The 19825-nt window shown below is 45.7% G+C and overlaps 1 protein-coding gene across 2 annotated transcripts in view; it reads right to left on the bottom strand.

Moving 5' to 3' along the window:
- Positions 1 to 11167, bottom strand: part of PSAP (prosaposin) — a 33013-nt gene extending 21846 nt beyond the window's left edge. For both annotated transcript variants that reach the window (XM_060112378.1, XM_060112387.1), the window contains exon 1: positions 11057 to 11167. In XM_060112378.1, the coding sequence (XP_059968361.1) occupies positions 11057 to 11096 (40 nt within the window). In that variant the 5' untranslated portion in view covers positions 11097 to 11167. The remainder of the gene's footprint in view (positions 1 to 11056) is intronic.
- Positions 11168 to 19825: the final 8658 nt, after the last annotated feature.

Here is a 19825-nt window from a genome sequence, read left to right as displayed (position 1 = left end):
GAAAGCCCGCGTAGCAACGAAGACCCAACGCAGCCATAAATAAATAAATTAATTAATTAACTTCCTTTAAAAAAAAAGAGTGCCCTCTTCTCAGGAATTCTGTGAAGATTAATAAGAAGGCACAGAAAGCACTGAGAGTGCCTGGTACTTATGAAGCTCAGTTAATTGTACACTGGCTTGTTAATGGTGGACTTGAGGGAAAGGATGACAAAGGGAGGTGTTCACATTCTAATTTTTGTATACTGACATAAATTAATTTTTTCTCATGTTACTTTTAAAATCAGAAAAAAACAGTTAAACCTTACAACCTGTTTCAGGGAACAATTATTGCCCAGTGTGGCACAGACCACAAGTTGCTCCCTGTATCTATTCTCCACTCCTTTCAAAGGAACAGAACCACAAATTCTTAGCTACACACATGGCTGCCAAAATTAAAAACCACATTTCCCAGTCCCCCTTGTAGCAGGGTCTGGCCATGAAACCACATTCCGGCTGATGGGATGTTAGTAGACATTACTGCATTTTTTTTTTTTTTTTTTTTTTTTTTTTTTGCGGTATGCGGGCCTCTCACTGTTGTGGCCTCCCCCGTTGCGGAGCACAGGCTCCGGACGCGCAGGCTCCGGACGCGCAGGCTCAGCGGCCATGGCTCACGGGCCCAGCCGCTCCGCGGCATATGGGATCCTCCCAGACCGGGGCACGAACCCGTATCCCCTGCATCGGCAGGCGGACTCTCAACCACTTGCGCCACCAGGGAGGCCCTCATTACTGCATTTTTAAAGACAAGTGATGGCTGGAACTTTGGCAGCCACGATGGGCCATGAAGAAAGGGCCTAGACCTCAATGATGCAGAACACTGAGCTAGAAGAGCCTGGGTCTCCGAATTCTTTTGGAAGTAGAACCGCTATGCTAGCCCTAGATTGCCTGGCTCCTGAACTCGCTGTGATAGATGGGAACAGTTCAATCATAATTAAGACACCATTATTCTAGGTCTCTGTTGTCTGCAGTCAAACCTAAGCCTAACTACAATACCAGCTTAATCATCTACCTCATTCACCAAAATAGTCTCCAAATGACAAGTCTTTACTAAGGCTTACCTCCACTGTGGGTATTTAAAAGTCCATGTACACCATATAATTAACAAAGATTTTCAAAAACCACCTCAGAATGAAAGGGATAATCATTCCTAGAATGTGTTTTATGCCCTATTTGTTAAAACAATCAGTCTTATTATTTTAGCCATATAAAATCTTTTTTATTCCTTTTAAATATTTCAGGTAACATATGCTAAATACTGTTCGAGTCTAATCATCAAAAAAAAAAAAAAAGGGTAACAGAAAATGCAAGCAGCCTCCCAATCTCAACAATCAGAGCACACATTCCACAGGGCAGTGGATCTGCTGCCTGGGTAATGCATTGCCATGGCAACAAGCAGGTTGCTAGGAAACCAAGAGACAGGAACCCCAGGAGAGGCAGTATCTACCTCAGGTCCCCCGCATTCAGACATTTCTCAGGAGAATTTGTGCACTTAGATTCCCTAAGAGCAGGAGATAACACAATGCACTCAACACTGACTACTCGATGAAACAGCTGGTGTCACAAATACCTTCGATGACAAAGAGCACTTGTCCCTTCTTTAGAGGATCTTGCTTTTGGAAAACATTCTGCAGAGCAGAATAAAAATACTGCCCATTTAATCATTCTGAATGGCATACGCTTAGAGGAAGCCTGCCTTGATCTGGAGGAAGTAAGGTCCAAACAGTCCTCTTATCACAAAAGGAATCTGTGGCAATAAAGCTTTCAAGCTGCTAGGCTGACATCCCATCACCTCTGGCTCAGATAAGCTATTATTTCTGTTACTTAAGACAAAGGTTCTTTCTTCCCTGCTTCTCCTCTCGCACTGCCCCCTTGCTTTTTAATTTCCCTCACAAGCCAGATCATTCTAGGACAAGAAATCAATCCACATGAAGAAAGCAACAGAATCCTCAGGTACACTGCCTTGTGTGATAACACACACTGAGGGGCAAGGCTGTGTGATCTTCTTAGATTGTAAAAGAACGATTCAATTTGGCATAATTAATTTGGGGAAGAGAAATTGCTATCTAGTTCATTCAAGAGCACTCCCGGGGTTCCCTGGTGGTGCAGTGGTTAAGAATCCGCCTGCCGGGCTTTCCTGGTGGCGCAGTGGTTGAGAGGCCGCCTGCCGATGCAGGGGACACGGGTTCGTGCCCCGGTCTGGGAAGATCCCGCATGCCGCGGAGCGGCTGGGCCCATGAGCCATGGCCGCTAAGCCTGCGCGTCCAGAGCCTGTGCTCCGCAATGGGAGAGGCCACAACAGTGAGAGGCCCGCGTACCGCCAAAAAGAATCCGCCTGCCAATGCAGAGGACACAGGTTTGATCCCTGTGTTTGATCCCAGGTTTGAAGCCCATGCACCACAACTGCTGAGCCTGCACTCTAGAGCCCGCGTACCACAGCTACTGAGCCCGCATGCCACAACTACGCAAGCCCGTGTGCCTAGAGCCTGTGCTCCACAACAAGAGAAGCCACTGCAATGAGAAGCCCGCGCATTGCAACAAAGAGTAGCCCCCGCTTGCCGCAACTAGAGAAAGCCTACACAGTCACGAAGACCCAAAAATAAAATAAATAATTTTTTTTTTTAAAAAAAGAGCACTCTAGTCCTAACACAATACTGTAAATCAACTATACTCCAATAAAAAAAAATTAATTAAAAAAAGAAAAAAGGAGCACTCCAGTCCAATATAAACTCCTGTCAGCAAAGCTCTTCTTCCAAAGTGTCAACCTATCAGGTGATGATCAGACATAAACTTAAATCACCTTAGATAATATTACTCCACAACTGGACCATGAAGAAGCCCCTGACAGAAATGCCCAAGGTCCAGCCAGGTGAATGGGTACAGGCAGAGGTCAAAGGCATATCTGTATGGTTCTACACTCGGCCCAGGATACAGCCCAGGAATCAATTCAGCCAGCCAGCCAGCCAGAAGCCGGCCCAGGCTCTATCCCATCCCTGCTAACTGGCTGGGTGGTCTCTGCACCCTTGAAGAAGACAATAATATTAAAAAAAAAAAAAAAAAAAAAGATTTCATGCAAACCCACTAATAAGGAAATTCAGTGTTCTGGGCTCGTCACACATGATTGTTTACTAAGTAAAAAGTTTCAGATACATGCAAGTGTGTCTACTATAAATGTCACTTTTGAGTGCTTAATACTTAAAAGGAATACCACCTTCATTGGAAATGCTGAAATCTAAAATTCAGACCACAGCATGGATTAGGGCAGGATATTAGAATCCCCAGCATTCTGATTTAGTTGCTCTCACCTGAGAGGGCTGCTGTGAGGATAAAATGTTAAGCAAAAAGCACTTAGAACAGTGCTGGGTACACAATGAACTCTCAGGAAGTGTCACCTACTATGATGTCTGTAGTTCCTGCAAATCATCTACACTGGTAGTTTACACTCAAAGCGTGGTCCACAGAACACTGAGGGTCTCAGAGATTCTTTTAGGGGATCCATGAGGTCAAAATTCTCATAATAGTAATATGAAGACGTTAGTTGCCTTTTTCACTCATTCACTCAAAAATGAGCAGTGGAATTTTTCTGCAAGCATATGACATGTGACAGTGCAAAAGACTGAATGCAGAGGCAGCTGAAAATCCAGCCAGGTGTTAAAAAGATTGCAAAAATGTAAAATAAGCTGTTCTTCTCACTAAATAGGTTTATGTTTAGGAAAACAGCTATTTTTCATTAAAAGCACAATGTGTTAACATGTAATGGATTTATTTTTTTTAAGGATTATTTTTTAAATTTTGTCAGCTTAATTTATAAGATGGTAAATATCATAGATATAACCCAGATTAACAAAAGCTCTTTGGGGTCTCTCAATGACTCAGGAGTATACAGGGATCCTGAGACCAAAAAGTTTGAGAACCACTGGGTTAAACATTTTAAAACAACTAAGTTCTGGAACTAAAAAGAGGGGAAGGGGCTTCCCTGGTGGCGCAGTGGTTGAGAGTCCGCCTGCCGATGCAGGGGATACGGGTTCGTGCCCCGGTCTGGGAAGATCCCACATGCCGCAGAGCGGCTGGCCCCGTGAGCCATGGCCGCTGAGCCTGCGCGTCCGGAGCCTGTGCTCTGCAATGGGAGAGGCCACAACAGTGAGAGGCCCGTGTACCGCAAAAATAAATAAATAAATAAATAAAATAAAAAGAGGGGAAACAACTCCTCAAATTATAGCTGGTTCCCTTTTCAGATTTACCTCAAATCAGGGCCACCAGGGGTATCTTAGTTATGTTAGGGTCCTGTGTCCCTAACCCCTATATAAAATCCTCTCCAAAAGGCTCAGGGCGGGGGTGGGGGGGGTGGGGATTGGCTCTAACCTGGACACGATTTTTTTTTTTTTTTTTTTTTTTTTGAGGTACGCGGGGCTCTCACTGCTGTGGCCTCTCCCGTTGCGGAGCACAGGCTCCGGACATGCAGGCTCAGCGGCCATGGCTCATGGGCCCAGCCGCTCCGCGGCATGTGGGATCTTCCCGGACCGGGGCACGAACCCATGTCCCCTGCATCGGCAGGCGGACTCTCAACCACTGCGCCACCAGGGAAGCCCAGACACGAACTGTTATTAAAAGCCAACACTTCACCTGAGTCCAAAGTCACTCTTGATTTGCAAACTCCTAAACACAATTTCTTAAAATTCGTTTCAGTTAATAAAAGAAAATGCTTTGTTTAATCGTGATAAAGATCTGGCACTACCAGCATTTAAGTTTCATGCACACCGACCCACCAGCAGTTACTGAGCTTAATTAAGTCCTCTTGCTACAGCTCACACCATGGTTCAGCAGGACTGAGCACCTATTACAGGCCAAACATTGTTGTACGTGCTGCAGATCCAGTCAGTGACCACGACAACAAATAAAAACACATCATATGATGCCAGGCAGCGCCAAGTGCTACGAAGAAAAATGAAGCCAAGGAAGAGCAAGACTAGGGCAGAATGGCATGGACATTTCAGACAGAGCAGGGTGCAACTCTGGTAAGGCAACACCTAGGCAGAGAGTAAACTGCATGATTACCTGGAAAGGAAGATGACCCAGACAGGTAGAACACAAAATGGGCAACAGTAAGTAAGCAGCCCTGACCTGATGGGAGAGGAAGAACTTTGAACAGCAGCCGAGGGCCAGATGACATGACCTTGCAGAATAAACTTTAGGTTTTACTCCTAGTGAGACAGGAAAAGCCACATGACCCTCTGGCATCAGCGCCTGCACATGGAGACAGCATTCCAGCACTGCTGTTAAAGGAGTTGTTTTGTTTTTTTACTATAATAAGTGACACCACTAAGACTGGCCAAAAGAACTTTCTAACAAAACATCTCCTTCAATCTTATTTACGTAGTTTCCTGTCATGTAAAGAATTTCTTTTCAAAAGCAGTATCTATCCAAATGTGGCCAGAATTTAATTTGAAAATTTGGAAGTGTCATTAGAATCCATCTCACTTTTCCTGTGACACAGATGTCCATCAATAGGTTTAACTAAATTGACACATCCACACAATAAAATACTCTGCAGCTTTTTTTTTTTTTAACAGCTGGGAGGTAGAAGGTGATTAAGAAGACAGGACAACTTAAGTGCAATGTGATACTCTGGATCCACTCCTGGAACAGAAACAAGAGATTAGTGGGAAAATTGGTAAAATCCAAATAAAGTATGCAGTCTAGTTAACAGTAAGGTTAATTTCTTACTTTTGACAAATGTACAGCGGTTATCTAAGATGTTAACAGTAAGGGAAGTTTGGGTGCAGGGTATATAGAAACTCACTGTACTAGCTTTGCAACTTTTCTGTAAATCTAAGATTATTCCAAAATTTATGTTTTTTTAGAAAGGCAGTAGTATAGATCTATCTGTATTAGCATGAAATAACCTCTAAAGATACAAATAAAAGGAGAAATGCAAATGAAAACCATCTCACCCTTTTATCATGGCAAAATTTCAAGTCTGACATCAAATGTTAATATAGCAACTAAAAACCACATATTCTGTGGGAACAGAAATTCCTAAAATCATTTTAGACAGTAATTCAGCAATTTCTAATTAAGGTGAAAACAGATATACTCCACAACTCAGCAATTCTGTTCCTAGGTATATCCTCTAAGGAAATGTCTGTTCATGTGCACAAGAGTATTTATAGAAGCAGTTTGTAACAGAATAAAACAACTGGAAATAATCTAAATGTCTATCAACAAAATGGACAATAAGTATGATATAAATGTAATACTGTAGTGAAAATGAATGAAACAGATCTAAACATTTTCAAAATGAATGAACCTCACTAGCAAAATAAAAAAAAAAATTACTAACCCAAGAATATATATTATTCATAAAATGTTTAAAATATCCAAAACAGGACTTCCCTGGTGGTCTAGTGGTTAAGACTGTCGCTTCCACCACAGCAGGCAGGGGTTCAACCCCTGGTTGGGGAAGTTCTGCATGATGTGCAGTGTGGCCAAAAAGGTTAAAAAAAAAAAAAAAGAAAAAATCCGAAACAATACTACACATACCGCTGAAGATTACACATATATGTATGAAAGTATAAAGACAGACCTGTAGGGGGATGATAAACACCAAGGCCAGGAAGGTGGTTATCTATGGAAGGAGGCGGGCTGTTCTGTATCTTAACTAGAGTGTTATATACATAGGTGTTATCATTACTCTTCCACTTTTCCGGATGTCCAGAATGTTCCACAATTTTAAAAAAGAGCAAGGAGCGAAACAGTGTAATATGTGTGTGTTAAAAAGAAAAACAGAAGGGGAAATCATACACACAGCCGCCTACAGGTAGCTCCGGAAGGCTCCTAAAGGAGCTGGTACCAGGCTGCCTCTGGGAAAGGCCCAGGGGACAGTGGTGGGAGGGAAACATACTTTTTACTCTATGCACTATTACACCGATGGAACTTGTTTACTGTGTGCAGTTACTATCTGAACAGTTCACCGCCATTGAGGGATGGGGAAACCAGACTGGGGCGGGGAGTGGAGAACAGACTTATCCCAGGTACCATGGTTAGGGACAGCCAGCCTAGAATCTGAGTAGTGAGGTTACCGGGAACCAGCCCTGATCTGCTGGGCTGTTCTGTTAAAAACTGATGTATAAACCAAGAGTTTGGCTGCCTAGCCAAATTCTTTCCCACCTCCCTCCTAATGGCTGACTACCTCCCCTAGTTTGTTTTCTGATCTGGTAATTATGTCCAACATAACATATTTACAAGTCAATTTAATTTTGTTTGTTGTTAAATTTACAACATCCAATGAAATGAAAGAAGGCAGGAGACATGACAAAATCAAGGGCAGACTGATTTTGTCCTTGTGCTGGTGGGACAAGGACATTAACAAACATGGTATTGTTTTTTTGTGGTTTAACAACAAACCCTATAGTACTTATTTACCTAAGCCTTGTCGTACAGTAAGTTATTAAAGCATCACTACATCACTACATTATTAATCCCATTGTACAGATGAGGAAGCACAGTTTAAGAAAACTGCCCAAGGTCAGTCAATGATGTGATAAGTTAAAATTCTATTCTACAGTATCATCTCACTCCCATCATAAAGAATTATAAATTCCACAAGAAAGCATGGAATTTTGACAGGTTATTTTTCAGTGCATAGACCATTACCCAAGGCCATAATTCAGGTTATTTTCTGGAACTTCATGGAACAAAAGTAAAGCAATGAGTGCTTTCGCCAACAGTCAAACTGTTCATCCCAATCACTGTATTTACCATCAGTTTTAAAATGATTTAAAAAAACAAAAACAAAAAACAAAACAGGCAGGGCAGGGAAATCCAGACCCTCCTTCCAGGAAGCAGAACCAAATAACTGGTGCCGGAAGCAAGGCTTAGAGTGACCTAGAATGCCCATGCTAGAAGACTGCTTCCAGAAGCTGCAGTGCACACTTGCCCAAGTGGCATGGTCTTGGCCTTGAGAGCTTCCCATGCCTTATTAGGTGCTTTCCCCCACCAGCAACACCCTGTCGCCCTTCCTCGTCCCCATCCAGTTAAGCCACAGCCTAGCCATTCCAGCTTCAGAGCCCAAGAAAATGGAGGAGCAAGTTCTCCTTCCCCATCTAGAAAAATCCAGACCACCTGATCTAATACGCTTCAGCTATGTAGGAGGTATTGGATACACCTTGTTAAATGCAATTAAACCACTTACCAAATCCTTGTTATTTTCAGAGTAAAGTTGATTATTGACTAACAATTGATAAACAGGGGAATTATCCAAATTCCTGGCAGGTGAGAACTGGAGTTGTTGACATTCAGCAGGCTGTGCTATAAGTTCATGTCTTGCATCGTAATAAAAATAAGCTATCAAATGAATACATACATTTGTACATAATACATTCTAGCATCCCTAGAGAGCTACCTGCCTCAGTGGCAGGTAAACACTATTCAGCTGGTTAGCCTCTATACAAGTGGCAGTAACAGGGGCAGCTAAGTTTCAAGGAATATGTACCACATCCCAGGCACCAAGCCACTTGTTTTATACTTACCACCTCATTAACACTGGGCCTGCCTTTTCCCACTAGAGGAATCACCCAACAGTATGTCCTTACTATATGATCCCATTTATAAAAAGCTCAAAAACAGTAATTAGGTTTTTACATTTACAGTGCTAGAAGCTAACAAAGTGGTTTCCTTTGGGGCAAGTTAGATAGGGTAAGTGGATGGGGAGGCACAGGGGCTTCTGGATGCTACTCCTTTACCTTGGGGGCTGCTTACAGTGGGCTCGTTCACTCTGCAGTAATACCTCAATTTGTACACTTAAAAGGTGCATGTTTTCTGTATGTAAATTACAGCCCAATAAGCTTGTAAAGTTAAGCGCTTGGTGTTGACGGTGTTGACGGAAGGATAAAGAGCAAGCACTGTCAGAAGTCCTGGGTTCTGATTCTGACTTCCCCAGTAAATGGCCTACGATTTGGGGGAGTCATTTCTGGGGGGCCTCAGTGTCTTCACTCCTAACAGGTTAGAGGAGATACTCTCCAATTCTCTCAGTATACCATCACTGCCATTTCTTTTCCAGGTGGAGAAAAAGGAGGGGACACTGGATGAGTAGGAAAATAACTCGAGAGCAAAAGTCTCTACCACCAGGACATCATTAAAACACAAAGCATAAAGCCTCTCCAGATTCAGGATGACACTCTCTGGCGCCACACTGGAACAGCAAGTTCTAAGCTCTCAGGGAGCAGATGATGGCTGCCGTCACTAGGCACCTTCATTAACAAGCTCACTATCAATATTAAAAATTTTAGGAATACATTTCCAAAAAGCTACACTGGGGCCAGAGCTGTCAAGGCAAGCAGGCATTCATACATTGTGTTCAGAGCATGACCTTGGCATAATCCTAAAGGCTGGGCAGCAAGATTAGAACAAGGCCATTATTACACACTCCTATTCACCCAGGTGTTCAGGGAAAAGGGTATCTAGTTTAACGTAACAGTCGGGTTAGCCGTACTCCCATATATACCAGAGGAGGATTTTACATTTCCAAACAAACAATTAAGTCCTTTTTGTGTGGGTTGAGTGATTCAGAACTCTTACGGGTCTCGTGAGGAGTGACTCACTGCCAGTAAGAACAGTTTGATAGTGAAAAACAAAAAAATCGTTTTCAATCAGTATAGAAAATTTAGATACTAGCATTAGTTTATCATACTGACTATGGAATAAAAGCAGTATCAACCCCAGCAAGAAAGTTTCTTTGGTGACTATAAAACCAAAACTCTTTCTTTATAAGTTGATTGCCTTTCATAATCCACAAGTAAAGCAAGTTTAGGAGCTTGGTTTAAGGTTAGGACACATTCGTGGAAGTTGCTGAAAGCTAACATGAGAAAAACACCTTAAATCTATCTCATCTATAAATATCGTATTTGATTCCCATCAACTCTGTCATCCATTACATTACTGTCTATTAAAATTTGGATTGCTGCATGAGTTAGAATGGAAGCTAGCCCTTAGATTACAGTTAACTAGAAACTGAAATTGAGGATGGGCCTGAAGATCAGGTTTATTGCCCTCAGTAGGCTATTATCTGAAAACATCCAGATTTGGGGTCCTCTGTGTACTTAAATTAAAATCTGGCTCCAAGTCTATCAACCTCACTCCTTTCCCTTTACCATGATGATTTAGATGAGGTTAAGACTAAGAAGACAAGAGCTGAGGGTGGAGAGTTGGTCTCGATGACATGGGAAGGGAACGGGACCCCTTCTAATTCCAGGAAGGCAGTACAGCTGGTTCCCAAGCACTGGCTACATAACCTGCGATGATTTTAACAACCATCAGTCCTATTTCAGGACAATTAGTGGGTAAGAATACTATGTACAACAACTTCTCAGGTACTTAGATTTTCCCCAAAATAAAGGCCACTGCCAAAACCAGCCAATGGCCGTGCAAGATGAAATGAGGGCTCCATTGCAAACTCAATAAGACCACAAAAACCCCACATCATCTTCAAGATGTAGGATCAAGAGTAAATATATATGCAAAGATAAACGTCAATACAGAAGATATACTTATGTGCTTTCTGCAACTTCAATACTCTTAAGAACTGGGGCAAGTGAGGCCAAGGGCCAAAGTCTGTCCAGAAGTTGGGGCTCCAGTCCATCTCCATGACGTGCGTCCAGCACAAGCACGACACAGCTGCAGGAGGGGTCACCCTACAGGCCCACCCCGAGAGCTGGACCGGCAGCTTAAGGGAGCCCCAGTCCGCCAACTCAGGCCGTGAGGGAGACGCTACTTCCCCGGCCCCGCCCGCCTCGCACACACGCCCGACCCCAGCCCCTAGGCAGCCAGGCTCCCAACCGCCCCCTGCCTCCAGCAGCCCCTCCGCCGCCCAGCAGGTACCCGGCTCTGCGCACGCGCCTGAGCAGTGCGCGCCCCTCACTAATCCCTATGGGGAGCGAAGGGGCGAGGCCAGGTACAGCCAGCTCCGGGACTAGCGGGCTGCGTCCTGCGGGGTCCCCTTCCCCAGGCTGGGGGTCCCAGGGCTTACCCGCGCCCAGGAGGCTGGCCAGAACCAAGAAGGAGTACATGGCACGTCCTGACTCCGCAGTCTGCAATGCGGAGCGTCAGCTGATCCTCAGCGAATATAAACCGGCCCCGCCCCAAAGCCGCCCACCGCGCAGGCGCAAGCTCCGTCCCGGCCGGGCGGCCCGAATTCTTCCCGCAGCCTGACTCAGCGCCGCACAGGGCGCCTGCGCAAAAGGAAGGCTGGGAGGAGGGAGGAATGTGGAGGCCGAAAGGATTGAAGGAGCATGGGAGGAGGATAAGGAGACGGAAGGGAATGGAGAGGTCATCAAAAGATTACAGAAATGGGGCTTCCCTGGTGGCGCAGTGGTTGAGAGCCCGCCTGCCGATGCCGGGGACACGGGCTCGTGCCCCGGTCCGGGGGGATCCCTTATTCCGTAGAGCGGCTGGGCCCATGAGCCTGCGCGTCCGGAGCTCCGCAGCGGGAGAGGCCACAACAGTGAGAGGCCTGCGTACTGCAAAAAAAAAAAAAAAAAAAAACCATAAGTGAGGTCAACGTTAGGGATTTTATATATATAATATCTTTCAAGCCTCACCTTTTTTCTATGAAGTACCATTTTCTATTATTAGTACCATTTTTCAGTTGAGAATCCGTACTCAAAAAGGTTATCTACTTTTTCTAAGCTCTCACAGTCAAAACTCAAACTCACCACTTGACCCACGCTGTCTCTTAAATGACGTTCATAGTATTTTCGTGGCTGGGCCAGCGTGTAACTTCATTCTGGGTCCTGACTTTCCCTCTTAACATTTCATATCCACAATCCCTTCTCCCCATGACTCACAGACAGGTTTTTCAATATTAGATATGTAGGGTTTCAGAACAGGTCTCTGAGATGTGGTACTTTGTCATGTGGATTCTTTTGGCTAAAGGCAATGGAGAGCCTGTGGGCTCAAGAGAAATTACTGCCTCTCCCTTAACTACCTAGAAGAATTTAAATTGGGGATTTTTCCCAGAAAAGGTGTTATGACCAGGAACAAATTTTATCTAAGCGACCCCATCTATATGGCAGAGCAGACACCTAATTACAGAAAAATCTGCTCTTCTTATCTGCCTGTGGATGACCCTCTTGTCCTTGGAAGCCCCAGGTCCCTATCCCATTTCTTAGCTCAGCATGGTGTATATACCTCATTTTACCTCTCTGTCTCTGACCCTCTCATGTTTGTGGGGTTCCTGCACAAATGAAATTAAATTTTATTTTCTCCTGTTAATCTGTGTTACATCATTTTAATTGTTTGACCAACCAAAAAGAACCAAAGAAGGGAAGGGAAATTTTCCCCTTCCCAAAATATGCAAACACTCCCAAGGCCCTATCATGGTTTGTCCCAGAGTTGGAGGGAGTGGAGGAAAGGGATTGAGAAGCAAGATGGGGGAGGATAGAAAGTGCCTGAGCCATTGGAGAAGGAAACAAAGAGTGAAGCCCGAATTTGAGAATCAGGCTAAAAATCAGCCAGGGGTCTTTATGGAGAAGGAAGCTGCCCCACCCTGTCTAGCCCTCAATCCTCATCTTACTCCAGAATAAGAAAGGCCTGGGTGGCCTACAAAACCACTTGCCTTCTACCTGTGGTTGACCCTCTGGTTCTAAGCAGAGGGATGACCCCAACCTTGCTGTCCCCCAAGGGCCAAGTACCTACAAGCCAAAGGGAAGGAAAGGAAGGAAACCTCAGACTTTTAGGGCAGGCCCTTAAAGGTCATTTAGTCCCATTCCATCATTGTACCAATTGGGAAATTGAGGCCTGGAATGGGAGGGACATTTATCCAAGGTTACACCTGACCAGGGAGGGGCAAACCCAGGGTCCCATCCGTTTGTGACAATCTATAATCCTCCCTGAGGAACAGCCCACAGAAAGAGGTCTCAGCACCTTTGGCTCAGCTCCTCCACCACCACCCGCACAGTGAGGCTCTTACTTCCCACTGGGGAGCTGGATGGGGAAGTGTGCACCGCAGCGGGTGATGCGAAAGAGCTGAGTAAAGTTGGAACAAGATTTGGTCTAAACTGGATGCCTCACTGGTTGGCCTCAACGGTGAGACAGAGGCTGCATGGCTGCCCCATCTGCAGGCTTCCTAAGTCCAGGCACAGCATGGGGCAGATTACCCCAACAGCCAGATAAATGCAAGGGAGGTGGGGTTCTAGGACACAGCCTGGTTCCCAGCTCCTAGCCGATGAAGGAGGCAAAGCATCCCACGCAGAGGTTACAAGACCCCAAGCCAAAAGGAAACTTGGAGACCTTCAGATCACAGGCTCTCACTTGGCTGGAGTAACTGAGCTCTCAGAGCTACTTAACAACAGAGCCTGAACCCACCACGACTCTTTAATACCCTCCCCCGCAACTAGAGGGATATGTCCGTGTTTTTTTTTTTTTTTTTTTTTTTTTTTTTTTTTTGCTGTACGCGGGCCTCTCACTGCTGTGGCCTCTCCCGCTGCGGAGCACAGGCTCCGGACACACAGGCTCCGCGGCCACGGCTCGCGGGCCCAGCCGCTCCGCGGCATGTGGGATCCTCCGGGATCGGGGCACGAACCCGCGTCCCCTGCATCGGCAGGCGGACTCTCAACCACTGCGCCACCAGGGAGGCCCTGTCCGTGTTTTTGAGATGAACTTTTGCTACCTTTTATTTGCACACCTGGAACACAAGAGTAATATGTTCCTTCAACCACCCCCTTCCCTGTAAGGACAGAATTTTAATAAAGAATATAAAAGCAGTAAGTGGGTTATTATAATTTTTTACCAAGTCAGTAGATGCTTCAATCCTCTTTAAATACCTTCCTAACCATCTGTGTGTAGGCAACAAGAGCTATGAATCTATTTGGACCCTTTGACCCTATAATACCATTCCTAGCTATATACCTCCCCAAAGAAATAATCCAGAGCTAAGAAGTCCTTTATCCAAAGTGTTCACAGAATAGCCCTTTGTAACAGTGGAAACTGGAAAGATTTCAAATGCTGAACAATGATGGGCTAGTTAAGGAAATGCGCCGGGACAAAACAACATTACTTGAAGCAGCTTTGAAGCATGAGGCAGAAGGTGCCCTTCTCTCTCAGAAGTGGCAGGATTTTCAGAAGAGGAACAAAGAATTGGAAGTGAGAAGAGTCTTCTGACTTTGGGTTTACCCGTCATTGCATTATTTCACTCATTGCAATGTCCACGTTTTACTTCATACTTCTTAAAGAAAAAATTATAGGAAAAATTTTAAAAGATAAGAAAATCCCCTTCTTTTCCTCCCTACTATGAGCTCGAGTTTTCAGGGAACTGCAAAGATATTTTTCCTTGGAAATGTGAGCCATACTGGAGACCCTGGCGGGGTTCTTGATGACTTTCCACTTCAGGGTCCCAGTTCCTCACGAGGCCCCACTTCTAGTGCCTGAGATCTTGTGAGACTCCCACCTGTCAGATGAATAATTACCCTTCTGGCCCCAGAGGGCTTCCATCTGTTACTGCTTCTATTGTGCAACTGAAAGAGCACTGGGCCAAGACAGCTGATAGAACAGAGGCCTCCACTGTGAAGGCCCAGCCCACATGCCTGGCCCCAAAGCTCCACTCTGGCTCCCCCAACAGCCGCCCTGGTACCACCCTGGAAGCACCCCCTCCCCCCATAACACACACACACTGTGTCTCAGAGAAGGAAGCTCAGGTTCCTCTCCCGCCAGCATCTCCCTCATCAAGACCTCCAGCCTCCAGTCTCTTCTGCCTGCAATTTGCCTTTCTGCCTAGTCTGGACCCTCAGGCAACCACTCTAGTAAGCCCCTCCCAAGGACCACTCTCTCCATCAAACTTTAGTCACTCACCTGCCAATTCCTGGCCTCTGCCGTCTTTTCCTCTCTTCCCAGCAGCCCTGGGCTGCTGGAGAAATCAACCATCCCAGCTAGGCTCACAAAGCCCTCTGTGCTACTTGGCACGCATTTGGCCCTCCCAGGTGGCCGAGTCTCCTAATATCCTTCACCTCTTTTCCCTTGCTCTTGATAATTAGTAATCAAACCCCCTATTTCTGGCTGCATACATGGCCACCCAGAAAAAGGACTACATTTCACAACCTGCCTTGCAGCCATAGGACTTCATTCTGGACAATGAAATAAAAGAACAAGTGCCTATTTTGTGACTTTAAGGTACTGCTCTTAAAAGGAAGAGACACAGCCAGTGCAAATATTTAACAAATGGTACTGCCAGGACACTGACCATAGTGTTAGGGGTATGTCCTGGAAGGTCCCAACTGAGACAAGTTGTTGTCTTGGAGGGGTGGGTGGTCCCAGGGGATGAGTAAGCAGGGGGATGGGCACCAGGGAGTCAGCAGCTATTTACCAGCAGGTGGTACAGAAGTAGTTCAATAATTTTACTGCTGAACAACACTACTGATTTGTACCAGCTAAACATCACTTAAGGCTGCAAACTCTTTTCTTCTTTATGCTGGATTGCAGACATAATGGCAGGAGCTTAAGCATCCATTCTGGGCCATGAGGTAGGAGCCTTGTTAAGGGTGACAAAGCAACAAGATAAGAACCTGGATCCCTGATGATTTTATTTGCCCTATATTGTCCACCTCCAGACTATTTATCTAAACACAGCCATATCTTGTTTAAGGTTTCATTATCTTGAGTTTTTGTTACTTTCCAGATCTTCTCTACAATGCTCAAGCCCCGACCTCATCTCTGTCTTCTTCATGCTCATTTCCTATTTTACCTCTTCCCTTCCATCTCTGAGGAGGAAATGCCTTTTCTTCTCTTTATGAGGCCAAACTGTAGCTGCTAAACCCTCCTGTGCTTTTGTAGATCAGCTCCTGTGACCTCTAGGTCTTTTTATTTTTATTTTTTTATTCTTTTTATTTTTTGTATGTTTTTCCCTTTTTTATTCTTTTTATTTTTAATATGTTTTTTCCTTTTTTAAAAATTAGAGTATAGTTGATTCACAATATTATATTAGTTTTAGGTGTGTCCATTCTTTTTGTTCGTTCCCCATGCCTTACCAGTTGTTAAATATTTTTATCATCCCTCTAGCACTTTGCTCCATCCATTGTCCTTTCCTTTTTCATATCTTCAGTCTCCCCCCTCACCGCTGACTCTTCCCCCTCAGATTATAAACACACACAAGGCTCTCTTATCCTAAAAGAAATCTTCTCACCCCTGACTTTCACTTCAGCTACTTTCTCGTACCTTCCCTTCACTGCCCTGCTCCTTGAAACAGTCACCTACACTCACCATATTTACTACTCTCCCTCCAGACTAACCCCAACCCAGCCCACAGCTCCACTGAATAGCTTTTTGAAAGTAAATAGTAAATTCCTACTTGGAATGTCCACCAGCACCTTCTCATTCCCTTTAGCCTCTGATACTGTTGGTCTGCTCCTCCTTCCTACAACTCTCCCACTTGGTATCCATGACACAGCACCACTCTGCAGGATGCTGGACATCCAGCACCGAAGTCCCCATGCCCACTTCCTCACCCATGATAGACATCACTACTAGAACGTGACTTCAAAGCCTCCTCACTCAGTACTCCAGCTGCTAGGACCAACTGATCAAAGTTGGCTCTTGGATTGACACATATTTGCCACCTGTCAAGTGGTGAGGTTCTCTGGGAAACATGCTCTGAGACTGAGATGTGTAGGCAGAAGTTTTTAGCGCATGCTCGCAGGATCACACCTGTGAGGCAGTGAGGGTAGCAAGATAGGGCAGAGGGGGAAATTAAACTGCAGTAAAATTCCCACTGAGGCTTCAGCCCACCCCATGCTGCAGGGATAGCCCTGCCAAACTGTCCTCAGTTGAGGCAACATAATAGTGCCCCAGGGGAGGGGCATAACCTTGGGCCAAGGGCTCCCTTTGGCTGAGGGCAATTCCTGAACGGGGGCTAGTATGGACTGAATGTTTGTATCCTGCTCCAAAATTCATACACTGAAGCTTAATCCCCCCTGTGACTATATTTGGAGGTGGGGCCCCTAAGGAAGTAATTAAGGGTGGACCCCTGATCTCATAGGATTAATGTCCTTATAAAAAGAGACACCAGAGAGCTTGTTCTCTCCCTGCACCCCGCCCCCCAACCCCAACTGCACACACCCAGGAAAGGCCATGTGAGGACATATCGAGAAGGCAGCCATCTGCAAGCCAGGAAGAGAGCCCTCACCAAAAAGCAAATTAGCAGAAACCTTGATCTTAGACTTCCAGCCTCCAGAACTGTGAGAAAATAAATGTCTGTTGTTTAAGCCCCCTAGTCTATGGTATTTTACTATGGCAGCCCAAGCTGACTAGAACAAGTGCACAGCTGTGAGTCCTCAGCAGGCTGCCCTCCAGGCAGCAGGGAAATGAGTTCTGTTAAAAAACAAAATTCAGCTGAGTCAATTTTTAAGATCTTATTGGCTCTACTCAACAATTCATGAGGGCTTTGCTGGCGGTCAGGTGGTTAAGACTCTGTGCTTCCAATGCAGGGGGCGCGGGTTTGATCCCTGGTTGGGGAACTAGGATTCCACATGCCACGTGGCCAAAAACAAACAATTCATGAATCAGGCAGCATCCAATCTGGCAGATAGAACAGAGCCCTGAGGAGCTGTACAAAATGAAACATTTTTTATGGACAGAAGGGAGAAGGAACAAAAAAACTAGGCCAAGACAAGCAGCTCGGTAATGGCAAGGTCACTTTCCTTTAAGGGATGTCATAGGTCAGACAGATATCAGGTGTCAGCCAGATAACCTAACTAATGCTGATTGCTGACTAGGTAATTCTTTTTTTTTTTTAATTTATTTATTTTTTTAATTTGGCATTGGGTCTTCATTGCTGCGTGCAAGTTTTCTCTAGTTGCAGCAAGCAGGGACTACTCTTCATTGCGGTATGCAGGCTTCTCATTGCAGTGGCTTCTCTTGTTGCGAAGCACGGGCTCTAGGCACGTGGGCTTCAGTAGTTGTGGCACGTGGGCTCAGTAGTTGTGGCACGTGGGCTCAGTAGTTGTGGCTCACAGGCTTAGTTGCTCCGCGGCACATGGGATCTTCCCAGACCGGGGCTCGAACCATGTCCCCTGCATTGACAGGCAGATTCTTAACCACTGCGCCAACAGGGAAGTCCTGACTAGGTAATTCCTGAATGACTGGTTTAAGAATCCATTTCTGGGAGAGCCAACACTATAATTCTCAGTTTGGGGCCATGGGACTTAACACAGGTGATTCCATTTGGGACCTACTGTCCTGTGTTTAACAGTTCCTTGATCTTGACAGGGAGATCTGGGGGTGCACAGCACCACTCTAACACCTCTGCTCTGAGTTGTCCTCCTTCTTCTCTGACATTTCTTCTCAGAACACAAGGCCTTGGCCCTAACCCAACGCTGCAATCTGTTCCCTTGAACTCCCAGCCTTACCCCTCCATCTCATGGTCCCAGCCACTCTGCCCCACACCCGCTATGGTTGTCTGAATAACCTGTGTGTTTTCACATGTGTGCCCTGTAAATACCCACTTCCCCACCTCAAATTCCCTTTTCTACCTCTTTCCCTGGTGAACTTTTATTCAACCTTCAAAACCCAATTAAAATGATCCTCCCAGAGGGAAGCCTTTTCAATGTTTTAGGAGATGGTCAAGGCTCCCTCTTGTCCCTACTGTACTCTACTCACTGCTCAAGTAGCTGTCTGGTTATCTTCAGCAATACTTTTATTGAGCACCTAGTATTATATATGCCAAATCCTGTACCAAAGGCTGTGGACACTGAATTGAAAGACACAGGCTAATAGAAAAGCCACACATGAGCTCTGATGTTACCTCACCCCCTCCAGGGAAGCCAGAGTGCCCCACCAGGTCCACAGCTCCCTTGGGGCTCCTGGTGCACAGGTCCCAGTTGGTACCTAGGGCCCGGCCACCTTCTGGGCTGGGGACGACGAGCACAGTCTCAGGCAGCCCATCTATTCTGGAAGCTGGCCACCCCCACGATGTGGCCTGGCCCCAGAGCTCTGCTCCCAGGTGTAGTCACAGTGGACTGTGCCTCACTGAGCCAATCAGGTGCTCTGTGGGGAGCTGGCCCCGGGGGCTGCTAAGAGCTCGTGTTAGTGAGTCAGCTGTGGGCAACGGAGCCCATAGGAAACAGCTGAGTCACTGTGAGGAAGTCTGCCAGTCCGTGAGGTCAAAGCCCTTTTGACAATCTGCTGAAAGCTGCGGACACTCTGTCAAAAAGTGCTGAGACACAACATTCTGCACTGGTTTCAGGAGATTCTCAGACCTCCGCTGTCCATCTGTGAATGTCAGAATGAGAACTGCAGTCAACCCAAAGAGGGGAAGGGACAGAACACATCACAAGGCCAGGAGGGAACAGAACTGGGACCAGTCCTCCTGGTTTAGCAGTTTAATCTCCGTCCCAAGCACCTGCCCTTTCCCTCCTGGGAAGCCTCCCTGCTCCCTCCCTCCAGCCTCAGGCAAGTTTCTCTTCCTCTGACTTCTAGAGCACCCTCAAGCCCTTGCTCTCGGCCAAGCTTGGAAGGTGAACAACAACAAAGATGAGATTAGACTGAATAGTTAGTTCCTGAGCCTGAAAGGAGAGCAAGAACTGGGCTCTAATCAAATTGACTACATTAGCATACCTTTAACAAATGAAGCTTCCTAATGAACTTGAAATTTAGAGGTGGAAGAGAAGAATAAAAAAGGCAAACTGGCATTATCCAACAGCAACAACAACCACAACCACAGCTGGCATTAACTGATTGCCTGTTATATTCCAGGCTCCCTCGTGATCCCTCTACATACATGGGCTCAAATCTTTAAATCAAGGATTATGCC

The sequence above is a fragment of the Mesoplodon densirostris genome, chromosome 1, assembly GCF_025265405.1.
Source record: "Mesoplodon densirostris isolate mMesDen1 chromosome 1, mMesDen1 primary haplotype, whole genome shotgun sequence".
NCBI lineage: Eukaryota > Metazoa > Chordata > Mammalia > Artiodactyla > Ziphiidae > Mesoplodon > Mesoplodon densirostris.
The sequence above is the reverse complement of the archived record's forward strand: the minus strand, read 5'-3'. Positions and strand labels throughout refer to the sequence as shown.